This window comes from Podarcis gaigeae (assembly GCF_964106915.1).
Source record: "Podarcis gaigeae genome assembly, chromosome: 1".
NCBI lineage: Eukaryota > Metazoa > Chordata > Lepidosauria > Squamata > Lacertidae > Podarcis > Podarcis gaigeae.
Genome location: NC_139678.1, coordinates 96,934,383 through 96,954,149, shown reverse-complemented (window position 1 = coordinate 96,954,149; position 19,767 = coordinate 96,934,383). Strand labels below are relative to the sequence as shown.

Below are 19,767 nucleotides of genomic sequence, written 5' to 3'. Positions count from 1 at the left end.
CAAATAGCAACATTTGCATTTATAGGAGGAGGACGGACCAATCCTATGGTCATTTGTAGAATACACAGGGTTGATTATAAGTACCTGAACAGAACCTCATTCAACTTATGGATTTCTGCAAAGGTAAGACAAGAGCTGTATGTTTATTAGGATATTTATCTGTCTTGTAACATGTATCCATTACATCCTCATGTAGTAATGGGTAAAAAGCATTCCAAGGCAAAGCTACAGGCTTGTAAGCAAATACTATGAGGCTTTGTAAATAAATTTTATTTAAAGTAAACATTTACTGTTTGTCTTCTTCCTACTGGGAATCACAATTTAAGACATTTTAATCTTGCTTACACCGTATGGCAAAAATTCTTCAGGATTTAATAGCATGGATGAGGTAGCGAATAAAGTCTAAAAAGGCTAAAAAATATGCAACAATGCAGGATCAAGTTTCACAATACAGGGTTTTAAGAAATATTCTTTCAATGTAAAAAGTTACAAGGGTGAAGTTGTTAACAGTTTTGGATGAGGCAGACTGTGAAGGGCTAAGGACTAGATTAAAATCTGAAGATACATTATTCATAGTGTCCATGTTCAAGAAGTGTTTAAAAAAGACACCCATAATTCAAATAAACGTCTTCAAGTATGTAGTACAAAGTTTTGCATTACTGGCGACTGAATATTACATAGTAATTGATGCACAAGTAGTTACATTATACTGTAACTACAAATTAGATACATGCTCAACAATTATCTAAAACACTTAGCTTAGTGTAGCTAACGGGGTTTAAACTTCAGATTTGCTGCTGAAGTGTTTATAACCAATTAGAGCATAAACTGTGCAAGAACAGATGTTTCCAAATAGTGAATCCCTCTCAGACACGAGGATAACTTAATAAAATCTTTACATTAAATACCCAGTAAGTAACACTTGCTACTGTACTGAATTTATGCTGAGGTAAATTCCATGCACTTAGGGTTAGCTGGTAAAATGGGACATCGGCTTTTAACAAAAACCCATCAACATTCACTACGGTCATCAATTGTTTAAAAAAGGCAGGTGAATGAAAACAGTAATATGACACTTACAGCCATAAAAATGTATACTAGTGGTTTAATTGGCGAGTGATTATTCAGAGCTGAAAAAACCTCCAGTTTTGTTATTACAATCACAAGTACAATTCACGTAGCATACGTGACAGTTCTTTTATTGTCTGAGATAAGGGAAAAGTTGGGATACCAATAATTGTATTTATTGCAAAGATAGTATTCCACCTGTAAAAGAAATATGGCATTTCACTCACATAACACACTTTTTTTTTAAAATTCAAAACGTGGCTGTCTGTATGAAATGCTAATGGAAAACAGTGATCCCTGTTCACTAATAACTTAAGTTTTTTAAAAAACTTACTAATTTCACTATACGTTTACGTATTTCAGTTCTTAAATCACGTTAATCTATATAACCATTATTAACAGCTCTGTGTCTCTATTACTGCATCAAGCCAAACATTTAAATGCACTTTCACATCAAAAAGATTATATAAACTTTATTTTTGCTTCCCCTTCTGAAAGCTACTGACATTTCAGCAGTCAACTTGGGTTTGTTTTTCTAATTAAAAAAAAAAAACTACAAATGGAGGCCTGAGCAGTTTTCACATTGCCTCACTGGAGATACTGTGTTGTGGCTGACCATCCATCCATACTTGGTACATGATCCCCAATGAGTGAAGTGCTCTCAGGAAGTGGCTCCCAATAAGGCCTACAGTTTAACAGGAAGTGCCACTTTTATTTATATTTCTGATTGACTTTGATACAAGGGGGGAAAGTTATGTATATTTGTTATACTTACAAGCAGCTCCAATCCTGAGTATTTATGGTTTATCTAAACATACAAAAATGTATGTACATTTCTCTCCACTTTTGTTGTAAACATTTGTCAGTATACTTTACATATCCCTTCTTTGAAACATGCAAATCATACATACAGTATAAATACACATTAAAAAAAATACACTCATTCATAAACTAAGCAACAAAAACTGTGGCTGGCATATTCAGTTATAAATAATCAATGTGCGAGGCATTCCATACAGCTAAGAGCAGCCATTCAAACCTACTGTTCTCATCTGTGTTTGTGGAAAATACTGTGATTTTTGCACCTTCCAAGTCATTTACAGTATTTATAACACTATCGTATGTGGAGATAGGCTCATTTACTATACCTCTTCTTCTCAGAGTGAAGGATAAAGCAGCACTTACATATATTATATATATTTATATATATATATATCTATATAAAGTAGGGCAGCAACTGCTGGGGTTGCGCTTATGAAGGTTTCCATTCTAATATTCTTAAATAAAAAAAGGAGAAAGGGACCAAAGCAACTGGTTACATATTCATTCCTTGGGCACTTAACAGTGAATCCAGCATGTCGAATGTGTCTTTGTAGTCCATATGCTGGCTGTTTGTACTGTACTCGTGACTGGCATCAGGACCGTTCTCCACAGGGTTCTTGTCCAGTTTCACGAGGGTGCTGAGATGTCCGTAGCCCACCTGGTATGCGACAGGGGGAGGAGGGGGTAAGGGAAGGTTAAAAACAGAGTTGAGAGAGGATACATACTGCTTAACAGAGGAAGAACTAGATGAACTACCTGAACTTTTGGAACTTTTGCTCATTTTGGAGTGATGGTTGTGAGAAGCATCATTGATGTACAGCCTCTTTCTTGAAGAGCCGGAACTAGAGGAATTGGCATCACTGCTCAAGCCAACAGGACTCCTCAGAACAGCTGGCGTTAATCCATCACTACTATGTTTAGTGCCACCACTACTACTGCCACCAGTATGGGAATGGGAATGCTTATGACTGCTACCATGATGGCGGTTTATGGAATGTTCCTTGTGCTTTTCCTTGTTAACATGGGGACTAGAGTGCTTGCTTTTCCCACTGCCCTCATCTGATGAGCTATGCCTTTCTGAGGAAGAGACTTTGATTTTCATTTTCAGGTCTTCTTTGCTCGAGTTCTTTTCTGTGGGTGGAATGGGTATCCGCAATTTGAGTGACCCGCCCTTTTCTTTTTTGTCAGGCATGTGTTTTTCAGGCTTCTCTGCATTTGTAATGGGAATTTTCATTTTAATAGGGGAAGTTACAGAACTGCTACTTGTTGCTTGGGGTTGAGTGTGCTTTTTGTATTGCTGCTCGGGGCCCATATAGTGTTCTCTTACATCCAGTTCGAGGGTTTCTAGCTTGCGTTTCTCTCTGTATTTATCCAACGACATTTTCTGAGGCATTATTACAGGTGCAGATGTCACCTGCCCATGGTATTTGTTTCCCGGTTTGTGCACAGTAGAATGCTCAGAGAGTTTGTCAGCTCTGTGATGTAATCCTGAATGTAACTGCAATGAAGTTCCTGGTTGAAAGTTTATGTTGAACTGTCCACCAGGCAGTGAAGTATCTGGTTTCTGAGAATACATCTGTTCTGTCCTTGTTTGATCTTGGTGCTGAGGCCACTCTTGATGTGCTGACAGACTGTAAGAAGAACCTGGCATTCCTGTGGCCAGTATTGCCAGATTTTCTTGACTATCTTGAACAGAGATACTTCCTGAGTTCAGAGGAACTGGGGCAGGAAATGTGGATGCAGATGGTTTTTGGAAAGTTGCATTTGCAGATACACCAGCAACAGCATCTACTAAAATGGAATTCTGAACCAAAGATGAACCAAGAAGGGAGTTATCGGATGCCTGACCATCTCCTTTAGGTTTCCTTGCAGCCTGATTAGCCTACACAAGGATAAAAGTGTAAAATTAGGACATAATCTGAAGTGTAACATCTACAAATACATCTGGCAGTCAGTAGAAGCTACTCAGTTCCAAAACTGAAGAACATGATGCAACTGCAATTAGTTATTTTACTCTGAACCTTGACAAAGAACATTGAGCTCAAAAGCTCAGTGTTTTTGAACATCAGTTGGCTAAATAATAAAAAAATACTCACTTGGATTAAAATTTCCCTTATGCAAACTTCTGCTGGGGGAGATGATTAACATAAATTCCTCCTTTACTCTGCACATCCTAAACACCTGTTCGGGTTAGAAGACCCTCTAGAACAGTGTGAGGATACAACAAAAGGGAAATTGGCAAATATCACTTCCCCTCTCCTTTCCTCAAGTGGAAGCCTCATCTCGACTTAAGACGCTACCATTTGTGGTAGGGTAACTCTGGGTCTAGCTTACTACATGTCATTTTCACAACTGTTTTATAGTTGTTATAATGAAGATTTTATTGGTTAAATTACTGGAACATCAAAATTCACCTAGCAAGTGATAGGTTGGATGCTGGCTTTCAACAAAGCTGAAAGCAGATCAGCAGATGCTTGCATATAGTATAGATGAGGCAGTTTCTTTACCATAATAATCTCTTACCCTCCAATTTCGAATCCTCTTTAATCTATTGGGAGTTTTCTCCAGTATCTGAAGAAACTCATGTGTCAGCTCTGTGAATGAAAACAAAATTAAGTGAAACACCTAAACAACTAGCTCAATTCCTATTAGCAACTTTCAGCACTTTTTAATGACTAGACTTAACAAAATTTATATAGAATACCACTTGATTGTAAACCCCACCCGAAGTGGCTATCTATTCAATCAAAAGAACCTTACATATGCCTGAAACTAGTTTTCCAAGTCACTGCTTAAGATACTTTTTTTGGGGGGGAGGGGGGATTTAAAAAGTAATGGGGGGAATACAATATATTTTAATGCCACTCCTCAGTATAAACCTCCAGCGTGATCCACCCTGGTAAATACACATCCACACCCAAAACAGTATATGTAGCATTATTTTTAAAAGTCAACATTTTAAAAAAAGTGTTAACATTCAGCATGGATGAAGCTATAATAAAAGAAACTTGCATTACATACTGAAATGGTAAAAACCTAGTCTGCAGGTAACTGCTGGATAAGTGCCTTTTTAGCCATCATGGTAAAGGTTAACAGGAATGTCACAAACAAAATAACTATAAACACAAATTTAAATAAAAGAATAAAGGAAAACAGATTTTACTTACCATCAAGTAATTCTAAAGTAACAGAAGGATCTACATATTCCCACCAATGCTTTCCATCAGTTGATACCGGAATCTCCCAGTTGGACCACTTGCAAGCCAAATGTATACAGACACATGCTATCACAGTTGGTTTGTATTGAAGACAAAATGTAGTAAGGTGCAGACTGTAGTTGGAAATGTTTCACGATGGAAGAACAAACGTCAAACATGGAAAAGAACAAAAAACAAGAAGAGAGCACTTATCACCACAGTATTCAAGGTCTATATTATTAAGCTATAAATATTTGGGTTTTTTTAATGTACAACTTTGGGACTTTATATTAAAAAACAAAACATACAGGTATTCATACACAATAATTTAGATCTGTTTCTGCTGATAAAATGGAAGAACTACTACAGTATTCTGTTCTTCCAGCAGTACAGGAACTTAATACACAAGGAAATCAAAATATTAGCATTCATCAATATCAATATTTCTGCAAAAATATACTCCTTCAAATTTTATGGCATTGTAATGTATGTTTCATTTTGAAAGTTAGTGAAGTAACGTGTAAAGCAATATGTAGGGGGGAAATGAAATCCCTGCCAGTCCAGCCTGCAACATAGTTTGCATTAGTCAAGTCAACCGAGTCATGATCAAGTAAAAAATTCTAGCTGGAAGCAACACAACTGTGGCAATTCCATGTTCTAGCATTGATTTGAAATTTGAGCTAATGGAAAGATACTCATTCTAACAAGTGTGTCCGCCCTAGCAAGTACTTATTAAACAAATATTTGATTATGTGTATATTTACACTATGTCCTAGATCCAGAGATTTAAGCAGGAAAAACAATTCCATTTAATCAAGGCAGCCCCACCCAATTCCTCTCATTTCCTTGTCTACTGCAACCTTCAGTGGCCTATCCCATAGGGTCCACTGTGCCTTAGGATTGGCTTGAGGTGGTGGTGGTGGGGTGGATCCTGGAAAGCCCTGCTGCATGAGCAGAGTTCCACTTTTATTTTCTCTGGATCCAACACAATGAGCTTAAAATCACATGCTCCTTTCTTTTTTCCACACCATAATCAGTTCATAATTAATCATTCAAACTGCAAGCCAGAATAACATAGGCATTTAGTTCCTCTTTCATCTCCTCAAACCCTCTTAACAATATCACTTTGAGGGGAGATCATTATTTCCTGTATCCTTGCCACACAGTGGATCTCTTCCCAGGTCTTCAGATTTTTGCTTACATATTTTCAAAACTCATCATTTCCCCCTTCTAAACCCTCATTTATATTCTCCATTACCCTGTTTACTTTACTGTAGGCTTCTGCTCCCTCTTTTTATTTCATTCAATCAAACCAATGTCTGAGTTATATCCCTAATGTCTCTCTAATGTCCTAATGTTCTCTCCATTTAAGTTTAACTCTTAGATATTATTTATAAAGTCGTCTTCTTTCACCATTCCATTTCATATCCGCTTCACATAAGTTAAACCTGTTATCCTCTCTTTTGCCTCTGGCTTTCATGCTCTCTCCAAGGCTGGAACTGTGCATCAGAATACAAATTAACCTATCTCCTTTTTGCAAAGTCTACTTTTTTCTATAAAATTAATGACTAGGCTGGTTAACATACTGATAAAACCCCTATCACACAGCCAGGAGAAATAATAAATCAGAATATAGTGTCACTTCCCCCAATTCCTGACTGGTCTTTATCTATGAACCGTGAATTAAAATCTAATGATTAATAACAAAATAAGACAACTTCAAACCAGTGGTCATGACTCAAGCTTATTTTAAATCAGTTAACAAGACAGGAATTGGGGAAATAACAACTAAACACTGTTTACTCCTCCTCCCAACCATGCAGTAGTTGAGAGGAGGAGTCAAGACCAAGGCTTTGCTTAGGCCAGCAGATATTTTTTTAAACCCACAATTTTTCCATGCGAATGTCATCTGGGCACTTTCCTGAATACTTGAAATTTATTTACATCTCTCTTCCAACTATCCATTTTACTGAAAACTGAAAACCTACTGGCCAGAGGTAATTTCTGACCAATTAATAGTAGAGCTTTTTTTCCACACAAATATGTTAAAGAAATAGCCAGCTTCTGCACTGCTAAATGTCTTATAGGCTAGTTCTAATGTAGCTGTAACAAAAGCTTTTTTTTTTTTACTACAGCTGTTGTTTGATTTCTTTTTAGAAAAAACAATGCTATTTTATTTTCATTAAGAAAAAAATGCCATTAACTACAAGGGTAAACTAGAAACAGCTTTGTACTTACCAAGATGCTCGGATTTCTAGGTTAAGTTTATCTCTCTGTAATCTTTAGCTGCTATTCAGGCTACCATTTTTAGACTTATGCACTCACAATCGAGAAAAAGTCACCAGAAAGCACCACTACACTTCACATCGTGCATTTAACCCCTTTGTGCCATTAGGCCCTTGTACAATACACCGCACTGCAGACAGGAAGGTACCACCACAGTAGATGGCCCAGTCGCCTGTTGCAACAAGGGTTCGACACAGGTAGGGGACCCTGCAGTAAAGGAAGCTATAGTGTGCTACAACAGTGCAACAAAGAGGTTCAGGATAACAACCTGTTGGTAGCCATGAAATAGGATGTCTGTGCCAAATCCTTGCTTGCTGTAAGAAAAAAAGAAACAATGAAATTAGACACCAGTATAGTTAATTCCCCAAACTAAAATGCTTTCTATGTGAAGATAATACAAGCGGCCCACTTGCAAATGAACACAATGCAAGCCATAGCCAAGGCAAAGTTTGTGTTTACTCAGCTACTCTTCAAACTAACTCTGCTACAAGGTTTCTTGAAACATGAATTTATTTATTTAATCAAAGCAACACAACAAGCTAGCCAGCACTTCAAACTAATTCAACTAATATGTTTTGAGGTAATTCAAATTGTCTTCATAGCCTGAGCCTTACAACTCAACTACTAATAGATTTGCTCTAAGTAAATCATAGATGACCTCCATCTTGCCAATAAAAATGAAGCTGGAGGTCAGCCAAAAACTTTTGATTCTCTATAGTTTTCAGTGGTCACCACCAGTTTTTCACCCTGCCATCACCATTACTCTAGCAAAAGGAGGCGGCCCTCAGTGTCAGCCAACCTAGAAACTCAGCGTAACATTATGTTGATGATGTACAAATTTTTCCATCTTTGCTTTAGCATTGCTGACCCTTTAAGGAAGACAGCTCACAACAGCACCTGTCCACTAGACAGGTGGGCATGGTTTGGGGAAAACGGCTTACAGGCCAAACTGGATGCTCTGGCAGACCAAGACTGGCCCACAGGCTGGAGGCTCCCCACTTATATTGTAGGATGTCATTACAGTGGTACCTCAGTTTAAGAACAATTTGGTTTACAAACTCTGCAAAACCGAAAATAATGTCTTGGTTTGAGAACTCTACCTCAGTCTAAGAAGGGAATCCAAACACTGGAAGGGCACTGTTGGTGGGAGTCCTCATTAGGGAAAGCGCGCCTCGGTTTAAGAACGGTTCTGGTTTAAGAACGGACTTCCGGAAAGGATTAAGTTCGTAAACCAAGGTACCACTATAGTTCTTTTAATTTGTCAAATGTTGATGTCACAACACTAAAAGAAGATTTCTGATCATGTATTCTCCAATCCTGCCCCTTTGAAAGGTGGTGGCAGTGTTGGGATAAAGAACTGCTTGGGATAAAGAACAGCTTCTTCAAAATTCACAAGAGAGACTAAACTGCACAGCCATTCGTTTTCAGGCAAGTACAACTTAAAAAAGAAAAAGAAAAATCAGGAGTCGGCAGCCTGGGAGTCCTTGGCTTAATTTTATGGAGCTAGAAAGGAGGACAAAATGTGGGGAGTGCGGCAGAAAGAAAAATGAGTGCCTCCTCCACTTCTGGTACTAGGTCCATACATTTTTTACTCCAACGCTACCTACCATAGACTACTCAGAAGGAATATAGCCCCAGACAGAAAAAGGTTGCCCACAATTGTTTAAAATTCAGGGAACCTTGGCTCAGTTCTCACTATGACTGTGACACATCATTTAATCCATATGCGGTCCAGAAATTAGGCAGGTCTATCTCATTAAAAAGAAAGAATAAAAATAAATATATTACAATTGAATAAGATGGGAGGCCTAGGAGAAAAGTATTTGCAGATCTAGAAAGGGAAAAGAGAGTCAGAACAGTTAATGCTGTGAAAACTGACCAATGCTTCAAAAGCAACTATGTATTGCAAGTACTTAATAATTTCCATCTATGGCCTGTTATCTGCCTTGCTTTGCAAAAAGAAAAATCCTTTATCCCCAATTCCATTGATTGTATATGGATGTCTACCTTATTCTCTGATCATCTTACAGCAAAATCACCCGTACCAGCAATATCTACAAAATATGTACCTGGAGGGCCAATTTTTACTTTAAAAACACACCACACAACTTATAATCTACATATCCTTTATAGATCCAGGTAAAAACAAAACCTAGTAGTGATTTACTCACAGCAGAAGTAATATTCCAGAAACAGTTTTAGTAAGTCACACCACCTTCCTACAGAGATGTAGGGAAAGAATCAATTAAATTGTTACTGACCTCTCACTAACTGCGTACATTTCACAACATCTGTGTGTGGATGCTCAATGGTAATCTCAAAACCTGAAAAATTAAATGTGTTATTTCACGAACTTACATTATATATGTCCATAAATTTAAAAGTACCTGGGGTCAGTGTGTAATAATCTCATAATGGACTACTAAAGTAAGTTTAGGGTACTTGCATTGAATTTAAAAAAAAATAATGCAAGCAGTTGTACTGCTTAGTTACTATGTGTACATTTATTACAGTAAGTATGGTTATACTAGATTAACTCTGAAAGGACAGGCTATAAACATGGTGAAAAGACAAGAATAAAATGGCTTCTATGATCAGATTTCTCCTAATATGTATGTTGTGTGTCCATCAATCAAATATGTAAGCGTTCTATTACTGGAACTACACTATAATGTGAAGATATTACTGGCTATACAGTTGCTTTAAGAATATCATATATACATTTAATATACTTACCTAAAGTTTGAAGCATTATTGTTTCAAGTATAACCAGCTCTTGGGCCTGCTGAAGGTATGCCTAATAATAAAAGAAAAATGCTGAAGCATCAATACAGCAACTTTAACAAGTTAATAATACCAAAGCATATACCAAATAAACTAATTGGCTATCAACACTTATTTTGGGGTACACATCACAGTCACCAAGACAGCAAGAAACTATTTTCTCTCATGCGTTTGTTTCTTTCATGATGTCTTAAAACACACAGTTCTGATGAGTCTCATCACAACAGTTGTCTCTAATATGCCTAGCAATATTGGGGATGTTCAGATATTTATTTCCCTTTCTTATCTCTAAGCATAGTGAGATCAGAAATGGCTCCTGGGTTCAAACCCTCTTCTCAACATTTTTATATTCCCCTCAACTGTATGAAAAGGCAATGCTTGAATAGAGTATGTTGTTTGTATATGTCCCTAACCTGCAAAGTGCTTAAATAAATGCACAACACCCAGTTTAAGTTTTGAAAGGAGCTCAATACAGGAAGGAAGGAGGCACATTGAGACTCCTGCTCTCGTTGCATGCAGAGGTGAGATGGAGAACATAATGTCTGAATAGCTTAATATTTTATGAGAAGAGATGGTCATCGGAGGGAAGTAGAATAAATGTGTAATATGGCAAAATCTGCAAATAAAGCAAAAAACAAGCATTTTTCCCCAGTTGGAAGATACTTTTTTCCAATTAAAAAAGTTATTTTGATTTCAACTATTAGGACAGACTGCATTTAATATCATTTAAGTAGAAATGTATTATCTGTGAATTCAAATATGCAATGGGAAGGAACAACGCAGCTTACAATTCTGCCAAGACTAAAGGAAAAAGCTGGCAGTCTTTTAAAGTGTCAGCTATGCTTTATGAAGACTAATGTGTACGTACATCACTCTTTGTGTCCAGCTCTTGATGATGAAGGCAAGCATGTGCTACTTTGATAACATGTTCGAGTTTTCGTGGCTGTTCTTCCACTTTTGCAGCCAAAAATAATGCAGTAGGAGATATAATCTGTCAGACAAAAAAATGCTTGAGTCAGAACAATGTTGCAACACATCTCCCATAAGATTAGTTACCTCTAACAAATGGGTAAATCTTAAAACAAGTGTGATAAAGCCTTGTGGAAGTTGAAAATTACTCTACATTCTGCCATCTAGAAATATTAGAATGTAGCACTTTTCCTGAAATAGCCTTTATAGAATCAATGAAAGCACAAGACTTACTGAAAGTGTTTAATATCAAAAATATGCAGCAAAGATTGCCAATATGTATTTATCTTCATTTCTACTGTTTCAATGCAACAGGTGAGAGGATGCAACTGCTTCAAGTCTTGCAGCCAACTGTTATTTGAACCAAAGTTTGAGGTATGACTATTTTTGTCACTTAGACATGGTGTTAATTGCTCAACCCATTCTCTAATTATGTTAGGCCTCCCCTCAAAGGTATGCTATGATTTAAACCAAGGCAACCAGTACAACTGTGGATGAACTATATATCAAAAAGATAGGGAGCCTGACCCTGCCAATTCTCATGTACTCCCTAGTACAGGAGAGCTTTCAATCATTCTAGATCACTGTTGTGGGTAAGGAGATAGTACAAAGGTAGGGTGTGATTTAGCTCCTACTGAACAAGAAGGCTCCAAATGATGGTACACAAAACTCCTGGACTGCCTCAGGTGAGTTATCTTGTGGAGTTCCACAGGGTTCTATCTTATCTTTTAATATCTATAATAAATCATTAGATGAGTTCAACATGGGTTTGGGGGCATCGAGTCATTAGTTTGCTAATGGCACTCAGCTCTGTTTTCCCATTCTGTTTGCATCAGGCATGCCAATGATGTTCTTGCTTGGTTGCTTAGGCTCAGTGAGTGCCTAGATGGGTGTGAGCAACCCAGATAAGTATCACATATTGACACTGGGCAGTTTTATTGATCAGGGCTTAGGAACAATTCCAAAATTTAAGGAAGTCACACTCAAGAATTCGTCTTCACCCAACACTGCTTTTGAATGTCCACATGGAGCTGTGGCTAGGAATGTAGCACATCAGTTTTGGCTGATATGCCAGCTCTACACATTGAGACTAAGCATCTGTCACTGTCACAGTCACACAGAACATGGCAACTTATCTCAACTACTATAATGCCCTTTGAAGTGTGGCTCCCACTGGGCACTGAACAGAAACCTCAGATGGCCTAGGGTGCAGCAGCACAAAATGGTCAGTCGCTGGGAGTTGGAGATATCATTTACTCATGAATTCCAGTGTTGGTTTGTGTCCAGGCCACCATTTGCCAACTTAGTGCCAGCTAGGTGTCTGAACATCAATCCCACCCACCCCCAGCATAGTTGATGGGAATTGTTGTCCAAGCACATCTTAAGGGCACCAGGTTGTTCGAGAATATGGAAAGTACAGTTCTTGACATTTGAACCTGAGTCAAGACTGCTTTTGAAAGCACCTTCTCAAAAATACTGCCCCCTCCCTGCAAGGAGTCAAAATCAGCAGAAGAGATGTTGCCCTTGGTGCTGCCATCATATGAAGTGAACATATCTAACCTCAAACAAGCATATTTTTGGTGATGGTATCTGAACTGTACAATTCTGTCAGGGAACTGCCATCGGAAAACAGGCGGTGGAAAGGCTCCAGGAGAATAGGAGAGACTCTGCAGCAGAAGAGGGAACCAGTAGGGGGGGAGCAGGAGCTCCAAGGGAAAGGGAGTCAGAGGGGAGGCTCTGGGATACTTCCAGTGAGAACAGTGAGGAGGTATCAAGGCCCCCTTTAGGGACCCCCACCCCTCGCCGGAAACTGTCACGCAGAGAATCCAGGAGACGCGTTTCCGTTAAGCAGTTTTTATGTTGGAAACGCTTCCGCAGACGCCCACTGTCGGATTCTACCAGCGACTGACGGAGCCATGCCAAAGGGCTCCGTTCAAGGCAGAGCTGTGCTACGCTGAGCAAACTCTGAGGGAACAAGCTTTTAAGCACAAGCAGCTCATTATCCCATCATAAATTCCCTCCCTTAAAGTGTCCCACCAGATGCTTTCCAGAATTTGTGAATGTATGATATATCAAGCCTTTACAAAGTTTTAATTCTGTTTTCCTTTCCCCCAAGTAGTGCTCTAAGCAACCGATTTGTCCATACTTGGATCCTAAAGTTATTTAGCTTTGAAGCAATTAGCATTCTGCCACCAATGTTTACAGTTTCTCCAAGATATTAAAGCATGGCAGCCCGCTAAAGTTCCTTGCAAAACAGTAATATCTTCTGCCCATTTACTGCATTTTCTCTTTTGTCCTAAAAAAAAGCCTTTTATAACAAAATTTAGCCACAAGTAGTATCATGTCCAAACGTTTTTAAAGAATACCTAACACTAATGAATCCTTATGGGATACACTGTTTACATTACAGCTATTTATCAGAATAATCATAGAATCTATTCAGTAGCAGTGAAAAATAGGGAAAACAGTATTAGAATCACAGGTTCCTACTGTGTTTGTACTATTTCAACCAAACAGTCTATGTTTCTTAAAGCAAAATTTAAGTCCTCTTAATATGGCTAACACAAACTATCAGCAAGAGAGAAGGATACCTATAACCATCAAGCTCCATCTGCAACATCTAGCCTGTGTGAGCATCTGTCTCCAAACCATGACCATTTCTGGCTATTACAGAAGACAGAAGTACTTTGTCTAGGTGTCCTGAAGTTTCTAAGCTACATAAGCTGCCAACAAGCTGACTAAACAAAACCTATGATTGCTGGAATAACAAAGCAAGAATAATACCAGAAACTAGGCTCTTGGTCAGAGCACCATATTCAGCACCTTGGCTGCAAGCAAAGGGGGAGCTTGCTTGTAGAAATGACAAACCACATTTACAACCAGGGTTTTCTTTCTACCCTGGCAATATCAATAGCTTGTCTATGCAAGTACAGTCGTACCTTGGCTCCTGAACGCCTTGGTACTTGTACATATTGGCTCCCAAACGCCAAAAACCCGGAAGTGTTCCAGTTTTCAAACCTTTTTCGGAAGCCAAATGTCAAACATGGCTTCTTCCACTTGATTGCAGGAAGCTCCTGCAGCCAATCGGAAGCCGCACCTTGGTTTTCAAACCATTTCAGGAGTTCCTGAACGGACGTCCGGAACGGATTAAGCTCAAGAACCAGGGTATGACTGTATGGCCACAATAACTACAACAAAACTGCAGCTATGCACACAACTGCTTCATGTGTAGGCACTACTTTGGATCCATGTTCAACACTACAGCATTTTTATTTCTTATATCCCAGTTTCAAAAATACTGCATTTTATCACTCATTACAAAAATGTAAGCATTCATTATCCACTCCAAACGATACAAAATTAGATAAGGGGCACTTACTTACAATAAACTCCCACTGTGTTTATGCTAATTACATTTGTAAAGAAATTTCATTACTGAACTTTTTAGAAATACAGCGGTGCCCCGCAAGACGAATGCCTCGCAAAACGAAAAACCCGCAGGACGAAAGGGTTTTTCGGTTTTTGCGTCGCTTCGCAAGACGAATTTCCCTATGGGCTTGCTTCGCAAGATGAAAACGTCTTGCGAGTTTGTTCGCTTTTTTCCTAAAGCCGCTTAAAGAGGAGCAGTTGCGACGGACCGTGCTTCGCAAGACGAAAAACATTGCAAGACGAAAAGACTCGCGGAACGAATTATTTTCGTCTTGTGAGGCACCACTGTACCTTTAAGGCTCTTGTTAGTTTCTGGAGTACATGAGAGACTTCAGCTTACAAGGCACATTGGCACAGGTCTATCAGGTTCCAATTTCATTATGAACCACAAACTCCACTTTATGAACCACAAACTCCAGTTTATAAGCAGCTGGTGTTGTATCCAACATTCTGTAAGCAGAACTCTGTATAGCCAGACTTCCCCTTCCTCTCCTCCCCCGACACCCACAAAAATATTCTATGGAGAGTCTTCTCAAACTTCTGGAGATTTTCGGGGGGGGGGGGCCACAGGGAAAAGTTTCACCTCACAAGTGGACATGTCTTGTATTAAAGGGACAGGAATACTGGACACTGCCCATGGTTTCCAAGTACTGCTATTATGCATCCTTCACTAGCATTAATGCCCCCCCAAATGAACTGACTGGAGCATGAATTATCCAAACCCTCTTAACTCACAGAGCTGTGAAAGAATCTCCCTAACCATGGCCATCCACTCATTGGAGAGTCTAAGCAAGACACACACTCACCTAAATCAAAATCAGCACAGCATTTTTAGTTCATGAAGAGATACTAATAGTAAACAAGATTTTATAAATGAGATTCTCTTACCATAGGTGACTACTTACAAGCAGAAATAACAGACTGAGACTAACTAATGTCAAATAAATTTTTAAATAAATGCTACATATCCCACAAATAGCACTGTTCTTATAAAGGCTTAGATATATAAAAGCTAAAAGAAAAAAAAAGACTTAGATGTACTTACATTTCTATTAAATTTTGTGAAGGAATGATGCATATAAAACCTGTGCATGTAAACAATTGCGGTATTAATTGTAAGTTGAGATCTAAAAAGAGAGTTAAGGAAGTTTTGTTTAAGTACCCAAATTAGAATTCTCTCTCCAAGTGATTAAATTGAACCATAAGACACAATATGTAAAAGACAAGACTAATTTATTTTCATTTCATTCAGATATAACTTTAAAATATCTGTTAAATTAACAGGGGAACACACTTTATAACCCAAACTTCAATAGGCTGTATCTAGTCCAGGGCTCACAGATAAAGAATTGTGCCCCCATCCCCCAAAGGGTAAAACCATTCGCAAGAAAGGCTGGAATGTAGGGCAAGAAGCTTCATTGGGAGTGGTGAATTCAGAAAATCAGGAATGGTGTGTTTGAAATCACACTGCATTGGCTGTAACTTATTCATATTTTTAAATTAATACTTTTTTTTTTACTTGTACACAGCCATTCTGGGTGGTTGGTACGTTGTCATTGTTGATATTTTTCAAAGATGTATACTAAAGCTTTCAAGATTTTCAGATTATTCCACATTTTAGTCTACATTATGTTTGTTGGGAAAAGCCACACAAAGTTTGTTGTTTTAGAAATGATTAACTTTCTGCAAGTATTCCTAGTGTAGGAAACTGTAAATAAGTCATCACTATAAATCTAGAAAAGCTGTTGCTAATCAAGGCATCCAGTCACATATTCACAAGTTTGGACAATGTTTATTTGTCAAACAAGACCACACAGTGGGTTCACAAAGTTATCTACACAGGACTTACAGGAAATTTGTGATGGGTGATTAAACTTTACTGTAATAAGTTTGTTGCAGTCTGTGAAAGTGAGTTTAAGGATAAAGTTAGCCTACTACTTAATATACCCAGGGGGGGGGAATGTTTGTTCAACCTATTATAGCAGATTATCCTTGCTAAAAATAATAATTAAAACATCTGTGATTATGTCTAAATTCTGCAGAGAAAGAAAGTTTTTAGAATAAGCTTGTCATCATTCCTGATTTCAGACAACTGAAGGTGTTGTATAGAACACCCAATACATTCTACAGTGCCTAACTTTTCTTTTGAGATGATGGACTATTTGCAGTACTTTGACCATTTTTTATTTTATTTCAGAACAAGAATGGGGGGGGGGGAGAGCATTTGCTAGGCTGCGGAAAGGCTGCCCTGTGTGATCTCCTCAATCCACATGCTAGGAGAAGCATCAAATCTCCTCCACTTGAATGTGTGTAGGGAGGGGCAGGCTTCTGTTCCTTTTCATACCTATCTCAATTATTCTCAATTTACAAAAAACAACAACCAACCCACATAGTTTAAACCAACAACTTGCTATCTAAACCTGAGATTAAGAAGACGAAACCCTATCACGTATGCACAAAACCATTACTGAACAGTTTAGCTGAAACAAGACGGCTGCACTTCAAAAGGCCCCCTTTTGAGACGCTAGCCCATAGTTTCTCTGCGCCAAGGGGCGACAACTACAAAAAAAGCCTCATTTTCAGCCCCGCACAGAACTCACAAGCCACACAAACACACACGAGGGAGTACAGGTCACCCCGTGCCAGCAGGATCTGGGGCCTGCAAGGCCATCGCGCCGAGCGGTTAACGCAGCCGCCGAACAAAACCCTCCCTCCCTCCCCGACTCCCGGGGGATCCTGTGGCGCCTCCCTCCCACCCACCCCCTCAGCCGGAGAAGGGAAAGGCGAGCCAGGAGGAGGAGGAGGAGCCAGATCAGGCGAGGCCTCCTCGGCTCTCCAAAGGGGCCTGGAGGAAAAACTCGGGCTGGGGGTGGGGAGCAGCCGGAGAGGGTCTTTCCCGTCCCTTTAAGCCCGCGACACCCCTCCCCGTCCCTCTGCCCGCCGCCTTCGCCCCAGAAGGATACACGTTGAGGCGCTGGCCCATGTCCTGGATGAGGTTGGCTGCCTGCTGCCGGTACGAGAGCTCCTTGTCGGCCTCGACGCCGCAGCGGCGAGACGGCGTGTTCTCCAGCTGCTCCCGGCTGAAGAACCAGCGAGGGGTCCCCGGGCCGCCTCCGCCGCTTCCTCCGCCAGCCCCGCGCGACGCTGAACTCGCGCCAGGTCCGGAACCCGCCACAGCCGCCGCCATGACACAACCACTTCCTCCTCCTCCCGCAGCGGCAACCGGCACGCCCGACTCCGCCTCCTCCTCCTCCGTCGCGGCCTCTCTCGCGAGAACTCAGAATCGCGCGAGGAAGAGCCACGGGGCTTCCGCTCCTCTCCGGCTTTCTGTATGCATACATATATAAACAACAACACCCCGAAACCATAGAGTTGTCCATAGACTCTGAATGAGCCGCAGGGTCGGCAAGGGCGCGCGTTACTCTTTGGCTGTTCTCTCTCTATGATATGGTGCAGCTCGTCTTCAGGTTTTGCCTCAGCTTTAGAGGAGTCGAATTGTAGCAGCAATACGTACAGTATTGAGTCCTGCCGGCTGCTGCCTGGAGGCTTATCTTCTCGGTTCCTTTACTCCTCCTTACCCGCCTTTTCTTTCCCCCTCAAGACAAAATGTAAGGGAGGAAAAGGCGGATTTCAGCGCCGCTGTGAAATTTAAGGCGGTCTGATGCGAAAGAGGACAGGTCTGAACGCTCCATTATATGCTCAATTCAGTGCAGACATTTGCTGTGTTCTATTCACTTGAATGCAGACACGTGGCCCTTTCACTACTCTGACTGTAGTCCTATGCAGACATGGGGGTAAGCCTGACTGAACGCAGTGGGGTTTACTTACAAGGAAGCATGAATGGGCTTGTATGAATGGGGCTGTAAGTAATGGTGCTGAAGCAGGGCACCGTTCCTTCCTTCCTTGAGATATCCTCCTTCTGCCCACCCAGTTGCTAAGTAGCAATTTGAGTAGGCAACTGTCAACTGGGCCTCAATGAAAGGAAAGCAGGAGCTTGGAGGAAGGGTTTTATTCGTGAGGATAAGAGAGGGAAAGTGAACACAACAGCTCTGCAAGAGATGTGCTTGTTAACCTAGTCTTCTCTATCCTGAGAGGAGCAGACAAGAGGTGTCCAAAACATAAGTCTAGCAGCAATGTAGTCTCTGACTGAAAGTTCTGGAGGAAGGAAAGGGGCCCAAAACCAATGTTACAACGAATCATCACCCTCATGAAATCACGCATTATGCTGGCAGATTTCCTTATCACTCATGCCTGTCCCCTTCCTCCAGAACCTTCAGTCAGAGACTACATTGCTGCTAGCTAGGCTTGTGTTTGGGACATAATGCCTCTGGTTCAATTCTCTTTCCCTCACACCATCCCCCTGTTGTTGTTGTTTAGTCGTTTAGTTGTGTCCGACTCTTCGTGACCCCATGGACCAGAGCGTGCCAGGCACTCCTGTCTTCTTCCACTGCCTCCCGCAGTTTGGTCAGTGTTATGTACTGAGTTGAATAGGATCCAAACTGCAGCAGTCTGATTGGTCCTAGAACAATAGGATCCAAATTGCAGCAGTCTGATTGGTCCTAGAACAATAGGATTCAGAATGCAGCAGTCTGATTGGTCCTAGAACAATGCAGCAATATGATTGGTTGGCAGGAACCACCCAATCATGCTCCAGATATAAGTGAATCCACAACCTGATTGGCTTACAGTAGAATTCCAGAATTAGCCAATCATGTGCAGCCCATTGTGTAAATAATGTATATAAAGCAGATACTTTGAGGGGACATTCATTCATTCCTCCTCACCACTATGAGCTGAATAAAGAGCATGAAATCACTTTGCGACTCTGAGTATATTTCAGTCAGACTCATGTTTGTGGCTTTGAGAACACTGTCCAACCATCTCATCCTCTGTCATCCCGTTCTCCTTGTGCCCTCAATCTTTCCCAACATCAGGGTCTTTTCCAGGCAGTCTTCTCTTCTCATGAGGTGGCCAAAGTTTTGGAGCCTCAGCTTCATGATCTGTCCTTCCAGTGACCACTCAGGGCTGATTTCCTTAAGAATGGATGCGTTTGATCTTCTTGCAGTACACCATCCCCCACTGACATTCATGAAATTTCTCTTAGGCTCTCTGACAGAGTAGGAATCTGATGTACCATGAACATTTGCACGCTCATCAAACCAACAACAACAAAAAATTAGTAAAAGATATCATCTGCCCTGTTTTGCATTTC

General features: G+C 40.2%; 1 protein-coding gene across 3 annotated transcripts; it reads right to left on the bottom strand.

The window, feature by feature from the left end:
- Positions 1 to 112: 112 nt before the first annotated feature.
- CCNT2 (cyclin T2) lies at positions 113 to 17,798 on the bottom strand. 3 transcript variants are annotated; one of them, XM_083707922.1, is made up of 10 exons: positions 17,519 to 17,784; positions 15,601 to 15,682; positions 11,026 to 11,148; positions 10,110 to 10,170; positions 9,635 to 9,697; positions 7,642 to 7,687; positions 5,058 to 5,221; positions 4,414 to 4,484; positions 2,647 to 3,772; positions 113 to 2,548 (listed from the first exon to the last, which is right to left on the bottom strand). In XM_083707922.1, exons 1-10 carry the CDS (start codon positions 17,740 to 17,742, stop codon positions 2,484 to 2,486), a joined length of 2,025 nt encoding a protein of 674 aa, XP_083564048.1. In that variant the 5' UTR covers positions 17,743 to 17,784; the 3' UTR covers positions 113 to 2,483. The 3 variants fall into 3 exon arrangements, 2 of the variants coding, with proteins under 2 accessions (XP_083564048.1, XP_083564047.1); XM_083707921.1 differs by having other exon boundaries at positions 113 to 3,772; XR_014557271.1 differs by lacking the exon at positions 113 to 2,548 and having other exon boundaries at positions 3,063 to 3,772; positions 7,326 to 7,687; positions 17,519 to 17,798.
- Positions 17,799 to 19,767: the final 1,969 nt, after the last annotated feature.

Excerpts from the sequence above, each read along its gene's own strand:
- CCNT2 (XM_083707921.1), bottom strand. The coding sequence starts at position 17,742 with ATGGCGGCGGCTGTGGCGGGTTCCGGACCTGGCGCGAGTTCAGCGTCG. Across the intron at positions 15,683-17,518 it reads ATGGGCCAGCGCCTCAACGT|ATCTCAACTTACAATTAATA; the intron begins GTATCCTTCTGG and ends CTCTCTTTTTAG. Across the intron at positions 7,688-9,634 it reads ATGTACGCAGTTAGTGAGAG|CAAGCAAGGATTTGGCACAG; the intron begins GTCAGTAACAAT and ends TTTTTCTTACAG.